This window comes from Sciurus carolinensis, chromosome 5 (assembly GCF_902686445.1).
Source record: "Sciurus carolinensis chromosome 5, mSciCar1.2, whole genome shotgun sequence".
NCBI lineage: Eukaryota > Metazoa > Chordata > Mammalia > Rodentia > Sciuridae > Sciurus > Sciurus carolinensis.
Genome location: NC_062217.1, coordinates 146009615 through 146032351, shown reverse-complemented (window position 1 = coordinate 146032351; position 22737 = coordinate 146009615). Strand labels below are relative to the sequence as shown.

General features: G+C 53.0%; 1 protein-coding gene across 1 annotated transcript in view; it reads left to right on the top strand.

Moving 5' to 3' along the window:
• Positions 1-22737, top strand: part of Slit1 (slit guidance ligand 1) — a 153676-nt gene that overhangs the window by 77393 nt on the left and 53546 nt on the right. Inside the window, exons 5-7 of the mRNA XM_047552921.1 lie at positions 20577-20648; positions 21865-21936; positions 22427-22498. Coding sequence (XP_047408877.1) covers positions 20577-20648; positions 21865-21936; positions 22427-22498 — 216 coding nt within the window. The remainder of the gene's footprint in view (positions 1-20576; positions 20649-21864; positions 21937-22426; positions 22499-22737) is intronic.

Genomic DNA, 22737 nt, shown 5'->3' with positions numbered 1-22737 from the left:
TGGCATTTAACCCAACCTTGACATTGTCTCCTTTTTGAGGGTAGGAATCCCTCCTGCTTTCTAATCAGGATTCACCTGGCCTCACATAAGGCTGGGACATCCTCAGGAGCATAGCGTTCAGTCAGTGCGGGAGCCAGACAGTTGATGCAGGGTGGTATGTGGAACCATATAGCTAGTCAGGGTCACTGTGTACACTGCCCAAGGGGATCACCTGTCGGGAATAGCATTCATATTGTAGATATAGGTTTGTGTACTTATGTTGAAATTTTCCAAATATCAGAAATGTAAGGATTTTGAAGAAGGGTTGCCTTTTTCTGATTCCCACAAATGTCCCCTGTGGGCTGGCAATTCTGGAGGTTCTGGCTCCCTGGGATTGGCTGCTTTGAATTATTCCCACAGGCCAACACGGTTTGGGGGCCGTGGACTTTCTCCTCGCGGGGCTGGGAGAGGTCCCCGGAGGTGCTCTGCTTTGCTGCGAGTGAATGACCCTCTCCACACTGGAGCAGGCTGGCCCGGGTGGATTTTGTTGCCTCTGATAAGTCCCCGTTCTTGTAGTTGCCAGCTTCTCAGGTGTTCAGTCCGTTTTAACACCGCTTCTTGTTTGTGAGCTCCTACCTGCCTTTGTCTCCTGCCCCAAGACAAGGGAGGCCTGTCTCCCCATCTCCAGACTCTCCTTCTCTGCCATGGGCTTGGGATGACAACAAAATAGAAGAGAGTCTCTGCTTCAAGGGGCTGGCTGGCGGTCTACGGAGAACCCTGACGCTGAGCGAGCGCCCCTGCCTTTGTCTGCTCTGGTGCTACCAGAAGTGGCACCTGCCTGGGTAGCTGTGTCTGAACCCAGACTTCCCTATGTACTTGGGGATTGTTGAGCTTTTCTGGTGTTGGTGAATGACTTGCCTAGAGGCTGCCTTTGAATTGCACTGTCCCCATAGTCACATGCACTTGGGTACACGTCCCACATCAGCAGCCTCATCTGTGCAAGAACTGGAAGAACATTACCCTTCGCACAGCTCCAAGGAGAGCTCATCTGCTTCTCCACCTTCTAGAGACAGTTTCTCAAAGCAGGGTACCTTGCAGTTTTGGAGCACAGCTCTTTTTGAGAATCAGATGCACCAGGCACATAGGCAAATTTGTACCCCATTATAGGGGCTGCATGTACCTTGGGCAGTCCATTCTTGCGCCTCCAGGTCCAGGACCTCTGGCTCAGAGCCCCACGTGGAACTCTCAGGAGTGACTCAAACCAGAGACCCCTGGGTGGTCAACAGGCTGCTGAAGCCAGGTCTTCACTTCGTGGGTTTCATTGCCGGACAGCTGCTCTTTCCTGCTGCTTGTGGGTGACCTGGAGGGAGCAAAGACCTGAGATCAATGTTAACAGAGAAAGGTGTCCTTCCCAGTGGGCGATGGTAGGCTAGCCTGCTCACCACACCTGGTCTCAGAGTTAATTCCCTTCCATAAAATGTGGGAGTTTGCTCAGATCATTTGTAAGGCTTCTTTCAACTTGGGGACTGTGGGAGCAGTTCAGAGTTGGGCTTTGGCTTTGGACAGAGCAGAGTCTAAGCCCTGCCCGAACACTTCCCACTTCCGCTCTTTCCCTGGCTCCTGTTAGCCCTTGTGGTCTCTTCTGAAAAATGAAGGTTCAAGTATTGTCAAAGTGTAATTGGAAAGGTTAGAACCGTACTGCTCTAACAAATATAAAGTGATTGTGTGCTAAAAGTCAATGTAACTCATCAACGAGGGAACAGCTGGATGGCAAAGTTGTTTCAAGGAGAATTTGAGGAGCTGAGAGCTTATCCTCAGAAAAAGGCAGAGAATGTGGAAATGATATTACAGAGTTCAATACCGCCTTTTCCTCCCTGGCTTCCTGAGCATCCCCACCATGGTGAATGACGCCGTAACTCTGCAAACCAGGAAGTTCATGACCAGATGACTACTTCAGAGGCAGCGAGTGGTCATTGATGTCCTTTGCCCTAAGAAAGTGGCAGTACCTAGGACAGAAATTCAGGAAAAATTGACCAAAATTACAAGACCACACCAGATATATGTCGTCTCTGTGTCTAGATTCAGAATCCAGTTTGGAGGTGGCAAGATCCCTGGCTTTGGCCTGATTTGTGATTCCTTGCATTATGCAAAGAAACATGAACCCAAACTTAGACTGGCAAGATGTGACCTGTAGAAGAAAAAAAACAAAAACAGTGAAAGGGACTCAAGAATAGGAAGAAGAAAGTCAGGGGACTGTGAAGACAGACGCTGGTACTGGCAAAAAGCCAAAGGAGTGAAGCTCTGTAGTGACTTTATCTGCCATGCATGTGTGACTTCTTCACGAGGATTAATCAACTATAAAAACTTTTTTAAAAAAAAGTTAAGTCCAGAGCTGGTTAATGTTGTGCAGGGCATTTAGGGGACTAGATGAATGTCCGTGGTAAGGAAGGTGGTAATGAGCCAGGGGGAGACAGGTCTGAATGCCGTACACTTCATCACTCATTGAATCCTCACAACAGCTAGATACTATTATTATTCCCATGTTACAGAAGAAGATGAAGCACAGAGAGGTTACGTAACAAGTGCGAAGTCATCCAGCTACAAAGAAGCAGAGTCAGGGTTCCAATCAAGACAGTCTGGCTTCGGAGTTGCTGCTCCTAACTTACATGTAAAATATTGGCTGGACTTGCGGTGTGCAGGAGAGAATGAGAACCATATTCCCCAGTGTCCCCACCCCTGCATGAGGACTATCCTGAGTGCCCCATCCCCTCAACTACAGCCTCCCAAGCTGCCAGTCCCTCTCCAGTCATGAGTGAGGACAGGGCTCCCCCATCCCTTCTTGGGGATTTGATTCTGGGTGGGGGCTGCAGAGGCCAGAACTCCATTCCCACCTCTGCTGTGGATTAGTCACAAAGGATGTGAGCAGGTCACCTGCGACTTCACGCTCATCACCAGAGTCTGACACCTCTGGCCCTGGGCCAATTATCTCCACTGCCCAGCAGGCCCAGAGTGCAGCCTGGGGCCAGCCTGGCCTCAGCCGCCACACGCTGAGTTCTTTTCATTTGCACCTCCGCTGGCTGTCAGGTGTGGTGGGGACTCACTGGTGCTGCTGCTGCCTTGGAGGTCTTGGCCTCTCCGTGTCTTTGTCTGGTTCTCTCTCTCTCTCTCTCTCTCTCTCTCTCTCTCTCTCTCTCTCTCTCTCTCTCTCTCTCTCTCCTTCCCTCTGCTCCTCTTCTTTCTTTCCTTGCCTACTTCTTCTGTTCATCGGTCTCTTGGCTGGGCCTCTGCCTCCCTCTCTCCTCAGTTCCCTTGCAGATGGCTTTGCCACATGGTGGCACCTGCACCTACGAGTTGGCTACTGCTCCCCACAGCTGCAGCCTGTGCTTTCCTGCAGTTCCTGCCCCTGGGGTGCAGCTGAGGGCACCCCTGCAGGCTGGGAGTGGGTAGCCTCCTCTGCTCATCTGATGGTCATGGTCCAGCCTTTTCCGGTGTCCCTTGGACCATCACGGTGGTAGGCCTTGAGGATGAGGGGGCCTAATTGTGTGGAAACATTGGCACCCAAGTCACCGTGAAGGTGCGGCAGATATGATGCTTCATTCCTTCCTCAGATGTGGTCGTCTTGCGGTCCTGCCACCTACACCGTAGGGCAGCAAGTTTGAGAACCACTGCTTTACCTGCTGCTGCGCAACCTGGAGGTGCGTGAGAGCCCCTTGTTCAATGCAGCTTCCGTTGCAGCCAGCCCGGGAGCCTGCGTCCCTGTCAATGCCTGTCTCACCTCTCCTGTCCACACTGAGTAGCAAGGTTCCCCTCTGCCCTGCTGGTTCTCCAGCCTGGCTTTGTTCTCAACTGTGAAAGATGAAAAGTGGGAAATGTCAGCTGGGCCCATTGGCACGCAGTCCCCCAGGGGACAAGAGTCAGAGCATGAGCTGATGCAGGGACCTTGGGCTCCTCACAGGGGCATCAGATCTGGGATGTGCAGCCTCTCGGCTAGATGCATGGATGGGGACCTGGCAGCAGCCGTCAGCAAGCTCCAGCAGGTGAGAGCGGTGCCTCGTGGCCTGTGCTCACTGTGGGGTGGCTGTGCCCACTTGTAGATGTGACTCGGTGACAGCCTGTCCGTTGGTGATAGCGGGCCTTCCTCCAGGAGGCAGGCGGAGGCAAGCGCACCCTCCTCCACAGCTGTGCTCTCGTCATTATCACCAGGAGGTGAGAGACTCTCAGACATGCGATGTGACAGGGGTAGTGGAGACAGCTGTGGATATTGAGCGACCACAGAGGAGGGGGTGAGGGGAGGCAGTGAGGTGGAACAGAAGTGTGGGAGAGGCCCCGGGGGAGGCCAGCTTTTATCCAGGGGCTGTGGCCCTTCCCACCCCAACCGTGTCACAAGGGCAGTCTGGACCCAATTTATAGACATTTTCCACTTGCTGTAGAGCAAGGCCCTTGGCCAACAGCTGTGAGGTTGCAGGGGGTCTCACGCCCCACCCAGTCCCGTCGTCCCGCTGGGGACCTATGGCTGCTTTTCTCTTGTTTGTTTAGTAGACTTCATTTCTTAAAGCAATTTTAGGCCCCCAGCAAAATTGAGTGGAAGGCACAAAGCCCCATTTACCCCATTACCACATGTGCATAGCCACCCCCATGATCTACATCCTCCTCCAGAGTGGGCCATCTGCTGCAATCGATGAGCCCAGGCTGACATGCCACTGTCACCTGGGGCCCTCGGTCCGTATTAGGCTTCACTCTTGGTGTTGTCCATTCTGTGAGTTTGGACAAATGTATAGTGACATGAATCCAGCATCACAGTGGCACAGGAGAGTTTTGCTGCCCTAAAATCCTCTAGGCTCCACCTAGCCATCTGGGCTCCCTCCAAGTACCCTCTGGCAGCCACTGATCTTTTGACCATCTCCATAGTTTTGCCTTTTCCAGAATATCACACAGTTGGCATCGCGGAATATATTGCCATTTCAGATGGGCTTCTTCCTCCCAGTAATATGCATTTAGGTTTTCTCTAAGTCTTTTTTTCTTTCTTTTTCTTGGGACAAGAGATTGAACCCAGGGACGCCAGCCCCTTTTATTTTGAGACAGGGTCTCTCTGAGTAGCTTAAGGCCTCCCTAAGTTGCTGAGGCTGGCTTTGTACTTGCAATCCTCCTGCCTCAGCCTCCCACCTCTGTGTCTTCTCATGACTTAACAGCTCATTAATTTTAGCACTGAATCCTTTGTTTATTTGTCCTACTGAAGGGCATCTTGGTTGCTTTCAAGTCAGGGCAGTTGCGAGTTAACCTGCCTGTAAACATCCAGGCTTTTATGTGGATAAGTTCTCAACTCCTTTGGGTTAATACCAAGGAGCATGCTAGTTTTGTGAGGACCCACCAGACTGTCTTACAGAGTGGCTGTACCGTCCCCCAATAGAAATGAAAGTTCCTGTTGTTCCCCCTTCTCATCAGTCTTTGGCATTGTTGGTTGTCTATCCCAATAAATGAGTAATGGGAGACCTGTTTTTGTTTGTTTGTTTGTTCATTATTTTCTCTACAGTTCTGAGGATCAAACCCAGGGCCTCAAGTGTGCTAGGCGAGTGCTCCACCACTGAGCTACATTCCCAGCCCTTTTAGTTTTTTTGTTTTGCTTTGTTTTTTGAAACAAAGTCCTGCTAATTTGCCCAGGCTGATCTTGAACTTGTGATCCTCCTGCCTCAGCCTCCCAAGTAGCCAGAATTACAGGTGTACACCACCATACCTGACCTGGAGAGAGTTTTTTTGCTGACAAAAATGTCACAGACCCCCTCCCAAATGCTAGTTTTGACTTTGAGTAGCCAAATATAATCATCAAATGTTTGTTGAATTTCACCCCTTGCCAGGTATGGGCCTTGCTGTCATGGAACACAGGAGCTAATCAAGGAGATGAACATTAATTTAATAATTTTGTGAATGATTGCTTGTTTAAAATTATGGTTAGGGCTAGGAAGAAGAGCATGGGTGCAGTTGTGAAGGGACAGAGAAAATACTGTTTTTGAAGAAGACCTTAGAAACCCAACAGTGCTCTTAATCAAATGTGGATCCAATTAGCTCACAATAGCACCAGCGTCCTGTGGGCCTTGGAAGGAGCAGAGCAATGGCAATAGCTGTCATTGATTGGGCCCCATGTTGCCAACCCCCGTATCCAGTCCTCATGACACCTCTCTGAGATAATGACTCCTACTGTTCCCATTTTATAGATATGGGAAGTCAGGCTAGAGAGTTGAAGCTCAAGGTCACCAGCCCACACACAATACCAGGGGTACATGAGTTGCCCAGATATACAACAACCGTATGTCCCTCAGGTTCTGCAGCCTTCCAGTGGGGCCCTGGTCTTGGGTGGGTAGAATAAGGTGGGACAGCAGTGTGATTGGCAGCACTGACCATTCCCTGGGGGAGGGTCAGGCTGCTGGAGCAACCTCTGGATGTTGGAGAGTGTTTCTGTCCCTTCTAGGAAATCCAGAATGGGCCAACTTGGAGGCTAAGCTGAAGGCCCTGAGCCCTGGCAGTTTCTGGTGTTCTCATAGGTGGTCAGAGTCCCCACCCTCTGCCTGTCTCTCCCAGAAACTGCCACAGCCACCACACCAGGAGGCTGGTGCTGTCTGTGCCCAGTTTTGCAGTTAGCCAGCATGTCCACAACTAGGTGGGTGAAGCCTGGGGCAGGAGTCCTGTTGTCATTCATTCTGCAGGAGACTCTTGGACGGAGGCCCAGAGGGTGCACCAGAGACTGTGGAAAGTCAGTGGCTAATGGCCTGGGACCCTCTCTGCACGCTGCCTTCGCTGTGTCTTCATTCTCAGTGGCTGGGGAACACTGTGCATCTGTAACTGACTTTGATGAAGCCCCTCTCCACAGGACTCCAATGCTTACTTCTCTGTCTTTCAAGCCTACAGGGATTTGGAAGGAGTGACAGTTCCTGAGATACGTGTAGGAACCAGGGAGACAAGAAGTCCCCAGATAAGGCTCATCTCAGTCAGGGACTAGTTTTTTCCATCCCTCAGCTGTCAAGGAAATCATGTGAACCTTACATCATTTTTTATACAATTATGTCTAAAATTTATTATATAATTACCTAAGTTCTAAAACAGAGAGTCCTGAACAGGATTTCACCTTTTCTTGGCAATGGGAGTCAACATTATGATTGTTCATTATCATGCTTTTTAGGGTTTCACCTCCTCCTTCCAAGTTCATCTATCAAGTGTCACCAATGACATGTGTGTGCTCCTAGAAACCTCCCCACCCACCTGCCCATCACTGCAATGATTCTGATATGCTGAGCCAGCGTAGCAGAGTGTGTTAGCTTGTGGGCTCGGCTGCCAGGCAGCCTGGACAGGTTCCTATGCTGCAATTACATCATCTGGAAAATGGGCATCGTGAGAGGATATTTTAAAAAATAGACTTTAGGGTCAGCCGTAGTGATACATGTCTGTAATCCCAGCTACTCTGGAGACTCAGTCTGGCAACTTAGTGAGATTCTGCCTCAAATTAAAATAAAAGGTCTGGGGATATAGTTCAGTGTAGTGTGCTTGCCTCTAATGTGCAAGGCCCCAAGTTCAATCCCCATCACTGTGAAGAAAAAAAATTTAATAAAAAAATAGACTTTATTTTTAGAGTGGTTTAATGTTCCCAGCAGAATTGAGAGAAAAATACAGAGTTCTCATGTACTCCCTGTCTGTCACTGTCAACATCCCATAGAGTTGAGAGAGGATTTATCTTATGAGGGGTTTTAAGGATTAAATGAGATAATATATATATAGCATATAAAATATCTAGCACAGTGCCAGGCACATAAGAAATGCCCGATACACGCAGTTACCATTATCATCACCACCATTAAAACAATTGTGTTTTACACAAGAGTTGGTGACAGTCACTAAAGTCTTCAGGATTAAAGTGAGCAGTTTTTGTGCAAAGATCTGGAGCAGTTACTTGCAGCGTGCCCAGGGGCCTTCTCAGTCCCTCCCTGCTTGTATCTGTGGGCAGGTCTGACCTCTGGAGAGGTGGTTTGGCTTGATGCTGGACCACCTGTCCATCTAAAAGCAGCTCAATGATGTGGGTGCTCAGCACGTGCCTCTCCTGAGTCTAAAGATGGGCCCCTTGGGGCTCGCAGTGTGCTCCCCTGGAATCCTTGGGGGCTCCAGGAAAAGCAAAACGCTGACTATAGACAAGGGCTGCTGCGGCGACAGATGAGCAAGGCTGAAGGCAGCTGGGATCCAGGGGCATCTAACCCTGAGCAGAGGAAGAGCCGCCAGAGGAGGTTCAGGACCATGGACAGCTCCTGATGCTTCTAGTGATTCCTCAGGCTTTTGTTACCCTGGTCTCTGGCAGATCACCCTTAGCCAACTGGAAACTTTACTTGTCCCTGAAGCAGACAGAGCTCTGTGTTTTTGCTGCCTGGGAGGTAGCTGGGCATCCCGTGCGTGGGGAGAGGATGAGGAGGCAGCGATATCCCAGCGAGACTGACCTCTTGCCATTCCAGTTCTTCACTTCTGAGATCCCCCAAAGCCAGAACTCTGAAAGGGCATGGGCTGCTTTGCAGAGTGAGGGCTCAAGGGGGCATGATCTTTGGTTAAAGAAATGGTTCCCCTTTTTCTCTTGGGCTGACCAGGGAAGAGGGGAACAGAAATGCCCCAGGGACTCAGTGATGTTTTGTTACTTTCCATGGTGGGCTGATCCATCCATGAAATTCAAGGCAAGTGTCCGTCCTGGCATTAGCTCTCCTGCCACTTGGGCTAGGGCTCCCACCTTCTCTGGAGAAGCTCAGATGAGAAACCACTACAATTTGGTCACTTGCCCTGAGTGAACCACCCCCTCTGACCTCAGCACAGCCTGGATTCTCCTTGCCAAGCCCTGTTGCTCCTCTCCTTGATTCTTTTTCTTCCCAAAGCTCACCATATCCTGCTTCCCCCGCCCTAAGTCTGCCCTTACCAGGGAGAACTCAAAGAATCTGCCCCTCAGAGTCTAAATGGGCTTAGCAAAGAGAAATGCCAGGGGTGAAACCTGGCCTGCATGCTGGGTCAGGTGTGCCTTCCTCAAAATATTCTGAACTCCACCCTGGCTTAGGCCAGCCCTGCAGAGAGCAATGCACGAGGTGGAGAGGGGTTGACCATCTGCAGAGTGACTTCTGAGCCGTGCTAGCCGCCAGCCCAGATTGGGAGTGTGGAAGTAATTGCCCTGTGAAAGCATCACTGTGTCAGAAGCAGACCAATCCACCAAATGTCATTTTGCTAAAAGCCAATTTGCCAAAAGGCAATTCACTGAATGGCCAATTTGTCAAATGACCAATTCATCAAATTGACTCACTTCTTTTAACTATTTGGTGTGAGTCAACTGGTTTGCATTTTGTCTTTATTACAGCATTTTAAGGACTATTCCATTTGTCTCTTCCCCTGGCTCCTGGTGTTTGGACCACAGTGAACCTGCCCCCAGCCTCTGTCTGCAGCTGCAGGAAACCAGGGCAGGGCAAGCCAGCTATCCTTAAAAGACTCATGAAGACAAATGGGAAACCACCCAGCTAAAGCCAAATTGTTAAAGAAAACAAAGAAATTCAGCAAATTGCCCCTTTGAATTGGTTGATCTGCAATCTGCCTTTGGGGAGGTGACCCAGAATTGGTGACCCACATCCTGGGGACCCCTCAGCGGATACTGGTGAAGGTCTTGCTTTCCCTTCTCTGATAGTTCTTTGTGGAGCGTGGAGAGACACCCTCATGCTTGGTTTTAAAACCAGGCAAGACCATGTGTTCTAGTCAGCTTTTTTGCTGCTGTGACCAAAAGAACTGACAAGAACAATTTTAGAGGAGGAAAAGTTTATTTGGTTCACAGTTTCAGAGGTCTCAGTCCATAGATGGCCCACTCCATTGCTCTATGCCTGAGGTGAGGCAGAACATCATGAAAGGGCATGGAGAAGGAAAGCAGGTCAGGACATGATCACCAGGAAGCAGGGAGAGACACTGCAGACCAGGGACAAACTGTATACCCAAAGACATGCCCTCAATGATCCACCTCCTCCAGCCACCTCTGCTTGCCTACAGAACCACCCAACTATCCCTATCAGTGGATTAATGCACTAATCAGGTTAAGGCTGTCATAGCCCACTTATTTCACCTCCATACCCTCTTGCATTGTCTCACACATGAGCTTTTGGGGGACACCTCACATCTAAACCATAACTCCGTGCCTCTCCTAAGCTTTTTTATCTATAGACTTGGTAAGCTGTTTATTTTCCCTCAAGGCTGTGCGAAGTCCAGGACCTATTCATAGCAGATGCAAAAGGTCTTGTAATACGTGTTCCTCTCTCTTATCTGATATTTCTCCCAGTGCTAGTTTCAGTTTTTTACTCTTCTTCTGAGTCCTGTTATCTTACTCTATTTTGTAGTGGATCCTTGCGGTTGTTTTTCTTGCTTCCTGAAACAAAGCAGAAGTGACCTTCAGACCTATCTGCAGACTGCTCATCCACCCTGTTGAAATCTTTGCCCTCCAATGCCAGCATCTCTGCCCACCCAGCTTGACTTGGAGGTCTCATCCTCCTGGAGGTGGGCATGGGGCATGAGACCTACTCTTCAGGGAGACATGGAATGCATACTTGTATTGGGGGTATCAGAGATCCTGGGAAAAGCAGATCTTCACCTGGCAGAGCCAAATGCTGCATGCCACCATGTCCCACCTCTGCCTCTGTGTCTGGGGGAAGTTGGTTCCCATCCTTTCTAGCTTTGGGGTGGGGATTATTTCTTCCCCCACTGTGCTGGGCACCTTCCCCTCAGCCTGGGAATTCTCCCATGCCCTAAGATTCTGATCCTGTCATCTTTGGGTTTATTTCTCTTTTGAATATTTTTGTCCCATTTTTCCTCCAGCCAGGATCCAGGGAGGAAGGCACTGACATTAATAAATGAAACATCATAAGCACCCAGAAGCCCCCTCAAGCCTCCTTCCAGACTAAATGCACTCCCCTCCCCAGGGTCACCCTGCTCCTGACTTCCATCAGCATGGACTAGCTTCGTCTATTTCTGTCATTATGTAAGTGGCACATGTGGCATTTAATCCTTACAACCCAGCAAGGAAGAGTGATTGACCTTCCCTTACACAGGAGCTACTAGACTCAGGGAGGTAAAGTAACTTGTTCATTGCTGTCACACAGGCAGCAATGTTGGAGCTTGGAGTCCAACCCAGGGTTGTCTGGCTGAAGCTCATATTCTTTCCTTCGGGTCTTGATTCTTTCTCCTGCATTACCTCCTCCACCCCCACCATGTGTGTCAGGGTTGGGAGCCTCTGAAATCACTGGTACTAGGCACTTGCAGGTGTCTGAGACAGGAGCTTTCTCTCCCCAGTGGCGTCCCTGCTGGGCTTCCTGGGGCTCGGCACCCAGGGCATGGTGGGTGATAGCAGATAGGCCTTGCTCTGGTCTTCATGTGAAGAGGGGCTTGCAGTTCCCCTGCTGTCCTCATCCACCCCTATTGCCCAGTATCCTGTTCCTGCTTTGGTGACTGGGACCCCCGTGCCTGCCACTTACTGGTTGTCCGCAGAAATGAAAGGAGAGAGCAGTTCAGTTTCGTGTCCCCAAGTCACTTATGGCTGAGTGGGATCCCAGCATCTGAGCAGCTTTTCCTTGGCAGGTTCAAACACTAGCATCCAAAGGAGGGCTGCCTGTGAAGGGGGCTCGCCTCTGATATCGCCGTGGTGGGAATTGGTGGTCGTAGCAGTGTAGCTGGCAGCTCAGTTCAAGGAAATGTTACCCAGGGTGGTTTTATGGTGCGGCCATCCAGGACTGCTTAATGTCTCTTTCTAATGAGGTTTCTGCAACATTAACTTCTGCAGGCTGGGGGAGGAGAGCATGTGGCTTCATGGCGGCCAGGAAGCGAGGCATCTCTGCAACTCACAGTGCTGGACATGCACTGGGGATTCAGGAAACAGGAACAAACCAGGGGCAGAGCTCAAACTGCCACCATCCATGGTTCCACCTCCACAGCACCTGCAGAAGTTTGGGCATCAGGCCTTCCCTGGGATGATGTGGGTTCAACTTGTTTTTTTAAATCCCAAAACCTTACAGAGCATGTCTGAGCTTGCATTCTGTGCATCTTATAGCCTGGGAGAGGTGGCAAGGAGCAAGGACAGTAATTTTTTCAGGGTCACAGAGATGGACTGTTCAGCAGTTGGTAGTGGTAGTGTGAAGCTTTCCCAACAATACAGTTGCGCCTACCAGACGCCCGGATCCTCATCAGCTTACGTTATTGATAAGGAAACCAAGGTCCCAAGAGGTAGCCACCGGGGGCTGATCTTGGTTTTGGACATAGGCTGCCTGTCGCCTCTCAGAGACCAGGTCCTGCCCTCCCAGAGGAAGGCAAACTTCCGACATTTATTTCAGATGGGCTGACTGCTGGTCATCAGAGAGCAGAGGAGGGGTCAGGGGGCCATGCAGGCTGCCAAGGGAGCACCAAGGATGGCAGCCTTGCCTGGGGAGCAGGCCTTGAGCTCCGGGCACCTGCATTCTGCCAAGCTGGGGGCAAGGTCAAAGGAACCTGGGCTTGTGGTGGGTGGGACCAGTTCCCCTTTCACTCCATCAGCCCATCCCAGTGACACTACTCCCTGGTCTCATTTGCACCCTTGCCATTGCACCTGCTCAAACTTGACTTCTAGAGAAGATGCAATAAATCCATTCACATGGGTGTCAGCAACCGATCAGCTCCCAGTCTGCCTCTCATGGGATCACCTGAGATTTATGAACGTCAAAGCCCTGGTCTCTGCATTCATGTCAGAGCCCCAAGCAACATGGTTCAGGTCCTTATCATTGAATGCTCTCAAGAACCCACTTTGAAGGTGAGTTAGACCTAGGCCCTGACTGGGAGATAGGTGCCCACACGCAATGTGCCGCCCCACGGGATAGATCCTGGCCACTTGAATGCCATCCCATGGGCTGGGAGAGCAGGCAGGAGGGGCATTGCAGAATTAATTCCCCTCATAGGTGGGAGGTGTAGGATCCAAGGGGAGGCCTGAGGGGCAGGTGGAGACAAGGGAGGGATGGTCGATGGTCATCTGGGGACCTTGCTAAATGCAGATTCAGATTCAGTCGACAGGCTTAGAAAATCATCATGTCTAACAAACTCCTGGGCGTGGCCACTGCTGCCAGGCCAGGTGCCAGGGACTTGCTTGCTGAATCATGTGCTCTAGAATCCCAGGCAGTCACAAGAAACAGGGGTGAGGGCGGCCCTATGCCGGGCACGGCCACCATGGGGCAGGCCAGGTGTGTGGGGTGCCCCCTGGGAGGGAGGGTTGCTGCAGGCGCTGGGAGCTCGCTGCGCATCTTGCAGTGGGTTCGTGCAGGGCCCACCTGGAGCTGCCTCCTGATGCCCGGGTCCTGGCCCTCCGGCTCCTCCCACAGGCTGAATAAGGACAGCTGACTCTGCCAGTCCTGGCACAGAGCACTGTGCAGCCTCCACTAAGCCACGTGACAGTTCCTTCCACTTTACAAAGAGAAGCCTGAGACTGAGAGGTCAGAAAACTTTAGGAGGCACTCAGTGGATATGTGGCTGGCGTTGTCTGCTCCAGGGCCTGAGCCTCACCCACCAGTCTCCTGACTAGGAAGCCCTGGATAAGGTGCCTCAGAGCCCTGGGGCTGCCTGGCTCCTGGCTGAGCCCAGCATTGGGCAGGCTCAGGTAACCAGTCAGGCTGCAGGGGCTGAGGGGATGCCAGTCCACCTGGAGGTCCTGTGTGGACTTGAAGGGCTGACAGAGCAGCCCCGTGCTCTGCAGTGGGGTGGCTAAGCAGGTGGCAGGAACCCAGAGTGAAGTCGGGCCCTGGCTGGTGCCCAGCTGCCTCTGGCTGGGCCCCCTGATAATCCCCTTAGAGACTGGCCAGCAGTGACCAATCAGGTTAGAGCGTGAAGGGGATTAGCAGTGAGAACATGGGGTCCTGACCTCAGCTTCCCCAGCCCTGGCAGAGCTCCTGGAGATGGTGTCCACATCAGGGAGTAGGCCTGGTTGTCCCTTCCCTTCTGGGGACGAGGCTGTCTGGGGTCACCAGGATACCCCTAGACCCAGTGGGGGCTACCGCTTGCCTCCTCAGAGCCCTTGGCCTTGCAGGAGGAGCACAGGCCAGATGGGGGGATCCTTGTCTGCAGGACCTTTACCTCAAGTCCTCCAGAGTGGACTCCCAGGAGCAGCAACTCCTTCTCTTCCTTGGAGGGTCCCAGACAGTGGCTCACCTGCTCAGTGGCCTCCAGCTCCCCCTCCCTCAGGCTGCTGGTGTCACCTTGGAACCATCCATGGAGGGTGTTATATTCTGTCAGGATGTGGGAAGGGAAGAGGGAGGGCTGGTATAGCATCACAACAATACCTAGTGCTTGTTCAGTGCGTCTCTCCCCGTCCATGACCCTTGTCCTGTTGTGTCTTCAGCTGGGTCAGGCATAGCAGGTACAAGGAGTCCTGGTGCTCAGGGGGGAGTCAGAGCTGTCTGATGGAGAGCCAGCCTCTGGGCCCCAAGCCCCTGCCTTCTCCCTTTAGCTGCATGATCAGTCCCACCTCCTTGCTTTGGTTAGGAAAATGCAGAGGGATTGGAGTAGGAGAGGGTTCCCTTTAGTTCAATTCAACTGAACATTACTGAGCATTCCATTACACTCAATACACTTGTCCTGCATTAGTGCTGAAAGGACAAGCAGGTGGGTTTGGGGACCTGTAAGAAGGAAGCAGTTAAGTGAGGTATCTCTAGATGGAGATGTGAAGGATGAAGGGGAATTTCCTGACTCTGGGTGAAGAGTAAGGAAAGGAGAGTCCAGGCAGAGGCAGCAGCAAGTGCCAAGGATCTGGGACAGCAGGGGCCTGAGGAACTGAAGGCTTATCCAGATAGGTGGAGCAGTGGCCAGGTAGGTACTATTTTCCATCCCCATTTGTGAGATGTGAAAACTGAGGCCAGAGAGTGAACTTATCCAAGACCACATGCTGTAAGTGAGTGAGCCAGGCTTGTAGAACTCCAGTCTCCACAGTAACACTCAGCTGTAGACTGTCTGCTGTAACACCCTGGCTCCACAGCGTGCTGCCCCCTTCCACTGTCCTACCTGTAACTTCTTCCTGAGCTCCCATCTGCCCCCATGATTCGCTTCCTTGCTGACAGGACTTGGGGGCTCCAGGTTTTCCTGTCTAGAACCTTTTCTGTCCTGGGAGGTCCCACTTTGCTGACACACTGTGGGCCATTCTCCTGTGACAAGCCATCATGGGAAAAGAATGGGACAAAAATGACTCAGTTTGAGGAAGACAAAGAAGAGTTAGTGCTGGGAAAGGTGCGGGTGGGGTTTTGGGTTCCTATGCAGACCAGGTGCAAATGGAGGCTTGGGAAAGAGGAGAAAAGGGTTGACCAAGCAGGAAGTCAAGTGGGGTAAAAAGTGAGACTAACCTTGGGGTGTGCAAGGGGTTGCAGTCTGGGTCTGCAGAGTCTGGCCTCTGGCGCCCCCTAGTGGCAATTCTGAAAATAACAGTGACATCTCAGAAAAGGGAAAACCTTTTTGTGTTTTGTACATCGCTAAAGGAAGGCGCTTGGAGAGGTTAAACATGTGAGTGCACATTATCTTCCAAAACCCCTGTGTGGTCAGAATTTTTGCACCCACTTTACATATAGGGCACCTGGAGTTCTCAGGGTTCTCTGTGCCCTTGGCTGGTGGCTGGCGGAAGCAGGAACTGAACCCTTTAACGTTTCTGGCTGTAACCTTAGGCTCTTTCCACCCGCCGCCCTTTGCTGCCAGCACGCTGCCTTTTCCTGTGACTTGCAAGACCTGGTTATCGCCCTCTGGTCTGGGGCTGACTCTCCTGGAGTGGTAGCCGGAGTCACACAATGAGTGCTGTTCCTGCTCCAGGCTGGCAGGTGAGGCCTGCACTCCTGAGTGGGTTCAGCCAGGACCTGCACTCACAGGGTGGCTCTTGGTGTCCCATCCCGCCTGCTGCCTGTGGACTGCACCTTTCCTCTGTAAGCTTCTGGGCCCCAGAGCAATGTCTCCCAGGTCGTCGGGCTACATCCCTCTCTGATCTAGCTCCTGGGCTCTGCACAGGCTGTCCTGGGCTCCATCGGCCTCTGCGTTCCTTCTTTTCCCCACCGGGTTCCTGGTGTGTCCTTACAGAATGGCTTCTCCCAGATTGTACTCCGATGCAATGCTATTATTATAAGAAACAGACATTGGAGACCCATTTATTCTAAGGATCTAGTGTTATCGATCAGGACACACTCATTTTTCATAGGGACCCCTGGGAAAATTCTTGTCTCATCTGAGTGCCCCGCAGCTATACTCTGGAGAAGCCAGCCCTTGTCACTGTACATGCATTGTGGACACTTGACTGACCGGTTCCCCTTTCACATTGGCTCTCAGAAAGTTCAGAGCCCCGGCTCTGCCCTGGCTGGCAGGTGCGTGGTCACATGGTGCCTGCACTGAGTGCCCGCCATTGATTTTTCTCCTCCACCCCATCTTTCACTCCTGCTCTTGCTGTTTTGTAAATCCCGATAAGCCATCCTCAAAGCCTTTCTGAAACAAGGTTTGGTCTCGATCTATAAACGAATCAATACAAAATAAAAAACCTTCCTCACAGCGTCATGGGGTGGATTAAATGGAATAATGGACATGAGTGCCGGCCCAGCTTCCTCCCAGGCTTGGCCCATGGGGGCTGAGATGAGGGTCCCACTGGAGGCTCGCCTCCCCACGTACCCGCTCCTTCCTGACACTGGAGAGGCCTCCGAGCACTGTCCCTGCTTGCCCTCACCAGGCCCTCCCATGTCTCCGCCATCCTGTGGGTAGAAGACGCTGGCAGCTCTGTCCCTCTCCTTCCTCCCAGACCCCCCTGACACCAGGGGTCAGCAGCCTTCCCCACCTCCTCCTGGATTTCCAGCACCTGGCTTGATGTGTGTCTAAGTCTGTTGGAGCTGCTATAACAAAATCCCACAGCCTGGGTCGCTTAGAAACAACAGAAATTTATTCCCCACACTTGTGGGTATGGAAGTCCATAGTCAAAGTGTGAGAAGATTCCGGGTGTGGTGGGGGCCTGCTTCGTGATTCTCAGATGCCACCTTCCCACTGTGTCTTCCTGGAGTGGACGGGGCAGGGCAGCTCTCTGAGGCTTCTCTTCAGAAGGACACTGATCCAGTGCAGAGGAATCTGCTGTCCTGGCCTCAGCCCTCCCCAAGGCTCTGCTTCCTGACTCCATCACAGCAGGGCTTAGGCTCCAACATAGGCACCTGGGGGGGGTCACAGACTCTGGGCCCCCAGCAGCGTGTCTCAGAGTAGATGGTCTGGGTGGGCCCGCTGGGCGGGGAGGCTCAGAGGGTGTGTTCCAGCCTGTGCCTTTGACAGAGGTGGAGACTGAGGTCCCGGAGGAGGGACGCAGCAGACTCCAGCACGGCTTCGGCTCACAGACACCCAGGCTCCCGATGTTGCTGCCTGCAGTCATTCCCCGGGGACCCCTGAATTGGTCCTCAATCGCTGTGCATCAGTCACCTCAAAATACAATGGCTCCCAGGAACAGTGGACATTCACTCTCTCCTCTCTTGGGTGGGCTGGGGGTTCTGGCTTGGGGTTTTCATGAAATTGCAGGCAAGCAGGCAAGAAGCCATGGGGGATGCGCCTTCCAGGGTCTTGAGTAGGCAGGAGTGTGTGCTCCCTGCTCACTCGTGTGACTGCCACGCTGGTACCAGCTGTGGTGAGGAGGTCTCCACTCCTCTCCCTGTGGCCTCTGTGCAGAGCTGCTAGAGGGGCCTTGGAGTGTCCTGGAAGCTGGCTTCTCCCAGGAAGGGCGGCCCAAGATGGACAAGGAAGCAGCCACTCTGGCTGGTGTGAGCAGGTCTTGGAGTTTTCCAGTACTATTTCCATCCTATTCTATTCTTCAGAAGTGAGTTATTAACTCCTTCCCTCGCCCAAGAGGAGAGGGATTAAGCTCCATCTTGTGAAGGGAAGAATGTCAAAGAATTTGTGAACATGTTTGAACACCACCACAACCTCCCATGTGCCACGTCAGCCACACCACACTGCACCAGAGTTCCCAGAATGCCTCTGGACTTTTGCACATGCTATTCCCTCACTTCCAACTTCTGTCTGGCAAATTTTGACTTTCTAGGATCTGCTTCAGAGATCACCTGCTCTCCCTCAGGGGAGTTACTTGCTCACATCTCTGCTCTCACACCTCTAGAAAGACTGGTCTTCCAGAGATTATTGCAAGCAGCCCAGAAACCTCCCAGAAAGCAAGTGTGTGGGGTGTCCCCAGAGGTCACCAGCTCTTGATACGCATTTGCATAGTGAAGGTACAGTTCCGATTTCCTGTCTCTGCCCTCTCCTGGGTGTGAGTGCTCAGGCCACCTGCACATGTGGCTACCTCTGTGCCTACGGGCCCAGCACTGTCACGGGGTCACAGGAGGCGCCACATCAGGGTGGGTCTGGGCCCACATCTGCCTTGGCCCCTAGTGACTCTTGCAGCCATGAGACCAAAGCCTGGCAGCCTCCTTTTTACCTTTGCGGCCTGCCACAACCCTTGCTCCAAATCTAGCAATTTGCCTGTCATGCCACCCAACCCAGGGCCAGCGTCCTGCTGAGGAAGTGTGCACAGCAGAAGCGCTGGGAGTGGTCGGGGCACCCTCTGTGGGCAGGGCAGGAATCGACGACAAGAAGGAACAGGCAGGGAATCAAAGGCTGCGATGCTTTTCTAGGGACCGAGGGCCTGGTGGCTTCCTGAGGCGGGTAGTGGGGACCGGGTGCTGGGCCGTGCGGGGAGCCGCCTGGCTGAGTGGAGTTCCGAGAGTGTGGACAGACTGAACCGGGGACCGAGACTTGGCACAGATCGCCAAGGTGGAAGGCCAGGTGTGGCTCTGGTGTCAGGAGGAGGACAGGACGGTGGAGACGGGTCGGGAGGAGGTGGCTGCGGCAGCTGCCGCGTGTGGGTCAGCCACACCGCCGGGCACAGGGCAGCAAGGTGCCATTAGGATGAGGCCAGGTGCAGTTTGGAGGCGGGGCAGACGCGTCTTCTTCAAGGAGAGAGAACGGGAACCGGGTGCTGATGGGGGCAATGTCTCACGTGGCCAGGCCGTTGTCTGACAGCTTGGCTTCGGGAGGAGATGGGCTGGGCCTGAGGGAGGGAGGCCAGGGCGATGGGCCCCCGTGTGTGGGGTGGAGGTGGGCAGTCACGTTGCTGGCTCCCGCTTCCCCTTGCGTGGGGGGGGAGACAGGCCTGGGCGGAGGCAGCGCTGGCTTGCAGAGTCACAGGCAGGGCCTGGGAGGGCCAGCGGGAGGTCTGCCTGCTGAGTGCTCAACAGGAGAACCCAGACAAGGTGGTGGCCCCAGAGCCCGGGGGCAGCCTGCTGGGGGGCTGGGGTCAGGGGTGGTGTTCTCACCTGCAGGAGCAGTGACTGAAAGGAAGGACCCAGTCAAACCCCAGGGACCTGCCCTGGAGAAGGGAGTTGGATATGCAGAACTGACCAGCACTGGGTCCCTTATCAGGACGCCCAGTCTCTGGTCATCCACCTTAAGGACGGGGACAGTGTTTCTGGGGAAGTGGCCTAAACTTGGGCAAGTTGCTTGACCTAGAACTCAAGTTCCTTCCTCTGCAAAATGGGTGAGACCAAAATCCCCACTCCCAGAGCTGCCATGCAAGCCAGGTTCTGGGGCCTCAGTGCCTAAGTTCACAATGCTGGGAACACCCCCTGCCAGCTGGGTTGCCTTGGAAAAGTCGCTTAACTTCTCTGAGCTTCCCTTTCCCCTTTATAAAACAGCAGTGGTGATAGTGTTTGTCCACACCATTGGAGGGTCTGGTGAGCTGGCTCCAGTTAAGCCCTGGGGGGACACACTTGCCACGTAGGAAGGAAGGGCTGGTTGGGCTCGCCCTTTGTAAACATCTATGGATGCCAGCGGACTGTGAGTTTGCGGGGAGAGGTAGGGGTTAGTGCCAGAGGCCCAGTGCTTGCCAGGAAAGCTGGAGGAAGCCTCTGGAAGCTGACCTGGGGCTCGAAGGAGCTCGGCCCTCCCTCCTTTCTCACACAGGGTAGTGAGGGAGTCCTCAGTGGGTCCTGCTCTCTGACCTGGGGGCAGTCCCTGGGCCAGCAGGAAGTGGGAGGTGGGGCCCTGAGTCCGTGTCCCTGTTCCCAGGGGGCCCAGGCTTTCTTGGTGCTCTGCTGCCTGCAGGCCCCAGGAGCAGGGGCTTTGGAGTCCGGCAGCCTGGAGTGGGACATCTGGGCGGGGCACGGCTGGTGGGCCCGCTTCAGTTTCCCCAGCAGTAAATCAGCACAGCGAGAGGTGGGCCCGCTCCTCAGCCGTCCCAGGGCAGCTGGGTGCCACGGAGAAGCCCCTCCTCTGCTGAATCCTTTCCAGCCCTGCACCATATGTGGGGGCCGAGCTCTCCTCTGGGTCTGGAGGGCTGGTCACAGCGGCCCCAGGCTCCTCCCTCCCAGAGAGGGGAGGTGGCTGAGGACAGAGCTCCCTTCAGGACAGGGTGCCTCTCTCTGGCTCCATCCAACAGATGCTCGCAGTAGCCAGGCCCTGCCCAGCCGGGTGCCTGGCCCCCTGGCCGCCCTGGCTCGTGATGGCACTCTGGAGGCCTCTCTTCCTGACCAGTGTTCTCTCCCCTGGTGCTTCATCCCCAGGGACTTGAGCGAGAACGCCCTCCAGGCCATCCCCAGGAAGGCTTTCCGCGGAGCCACAGACCTCAAAAATCTGTGAGTACAGACCAGGAGGGAGCGTCCCCTGGTTGCCCTGGACCCTGTGGTCCAGGCCGCCAAGGAGCCAACCTGGGCTCTGAGATGGCTGGTGCCAGCGCGGTCTTCTAGAACAGTCTGGGTTTGGAGGAAACGGGCAGCACCTGCCCCTCCCTCAGTATGATTCTCTCTGACAGCCAAGGTCCTGAGCAGAGGGCCCTGGGGCTGCTGCATGATGCAGAGTCAAGAAGGCTGGGTTAAGAGGCCATGTCCTTGGTCCTGGCCCTCCAGTGCTCTTCTCATCTTACACTGGGACAACTGCGTTCAAATCTTCTCCAGTCACACAGCTTTTAAGCTGCTGCAACTCTCTTAACTTCATGCAACCTCTATATATTGTTCTAGAAAATAAATGGGGATAATAAACCTACCTCACAGGCTTGTTCTGAGATTTAGAGGAGATACAGAAATGTATACCCTTTGTCAAGTGCTATTTAAATGTAATTGTTTATCTCCTCATTATTATGTTTGCAGTGATGGAGGCTGAACCCAGAGGCACTCTACCACTGAGCACATCCCCAGCCCTTTTTATTTTTTATTTTGAGACAGGGTCTTGCTAAGTCACTGAGGGTCTTGCTAAAGATCTAGACTAGCCTGGAACTCCTGCCTCAGCCCCTTGAGTAGCTGGGATTCCAGGCTTATTATCATTATTCAAATTTATTCTGGTCCAGGCTTACCTCCTCCCCAAGATCTGATACAGCAGAATGGCAAGTGCTTGTCATGCTTGCCATAAGCACCCCTCCCATGCCTGTGGCAGGCATTAATAATCGATCGCTGCATTCTTTCCCACAGAGCTCAAAGTACTGCTCTGAAAGCAGCACCCCAGGCAACCATCACTAATCAATCTCCTTGGCACTCAGGTGGAAATCTGCTGCCAGCTCTGGTTGCCCCTGCTTCTGTGTTACTCTTTCTCATTTTTCAGCTGTCAGCACCTTCTAGGTGGTTTCCAAAATTTGAGGAAGGGATGCAAGGTTGAGTAGAGGAATATAATTTTGATTTTTATTGTTGTTTTAACTGAAAATAAGAAGAAATTCAGCTTTTATTAATACTTACAACTTGGATTGACATGTATGGCAAATGATTCAGGTCCTGCCTCTTGGAGTGCTTGGTCAAAACATTTGAACACCCCTTTTCTAGGCAATGCACCCCCTTACACACACAACCCTCTTTTGCTTCACAGACAGCTGGACAAGAACCAGATCAGCTGCATTGAGGAGGGGGCCTTCCGGGCCCTGCGAGGGCTGGAGGTGCTGTAAGTAAACCTGGGGAGGCAGGAGGGGCATGGAGCCTGGGGGTGCAGGAGGCAGGAGACACACTCTCCCAGAATCACCCCGAGGATGGGAGGACACAACCCCTGGGGTCAGGCCTGTAACTGTGGTGTCTTCCAGAGTTTCCGCCCTGGGCCTGCAATGTCAGCCCCTTTTCCCTCTGTTTCTAAACCTCACCCCCTTTTCCACGCATCCCTGTCTACAGAGCCCCTCCCCTGCTCCATCTGTCTCCCTGTCCTTCCAGAGTGGGAGTGCATGGTGCGTTTGGCTCCCAGTCACCGTCCCAGCTCAGGGGATCCCCTGGAGGGTCCAGGTCTTGTGCTCTTTGGTATAAATCCCCATGGTCAGCCCAGTACTAGTCCTCCTTGAAGGTGGACCGAGGGACCTGGTATGACAGATCCTCCCATTCACTAGCAGAAAGGCCCTACCCCAGGTAATGGACAGATGGTAAGTGACTCTGGTTTGTCCCTTTAGGACCCTGAACAACAACAACATCACCACCATTCCCGTGTCCAGCTTCAACCACATGCCCAAGCTACGGACCTTGTGAGTTAGCAGGGGGCAGCAGGGCGTGGAGTGTCCACCTGTGGGCCGGTGTCCAGGGCAGGCTATGGAGGAGGGTGGGGGTGCTGTTCTCTGCACCCGAGGCCAGCCCAGGAGCTGCTCCCAGGAATTGCAGCAGGAGGGAGGGATCTGAAATTACAGGCGTCCAGTGTCATTTATAGTTGATTTTTCCTTCAGAAACCAATGGCTAGCTTATATGTTTGAAAATGAGTTGGGCGATT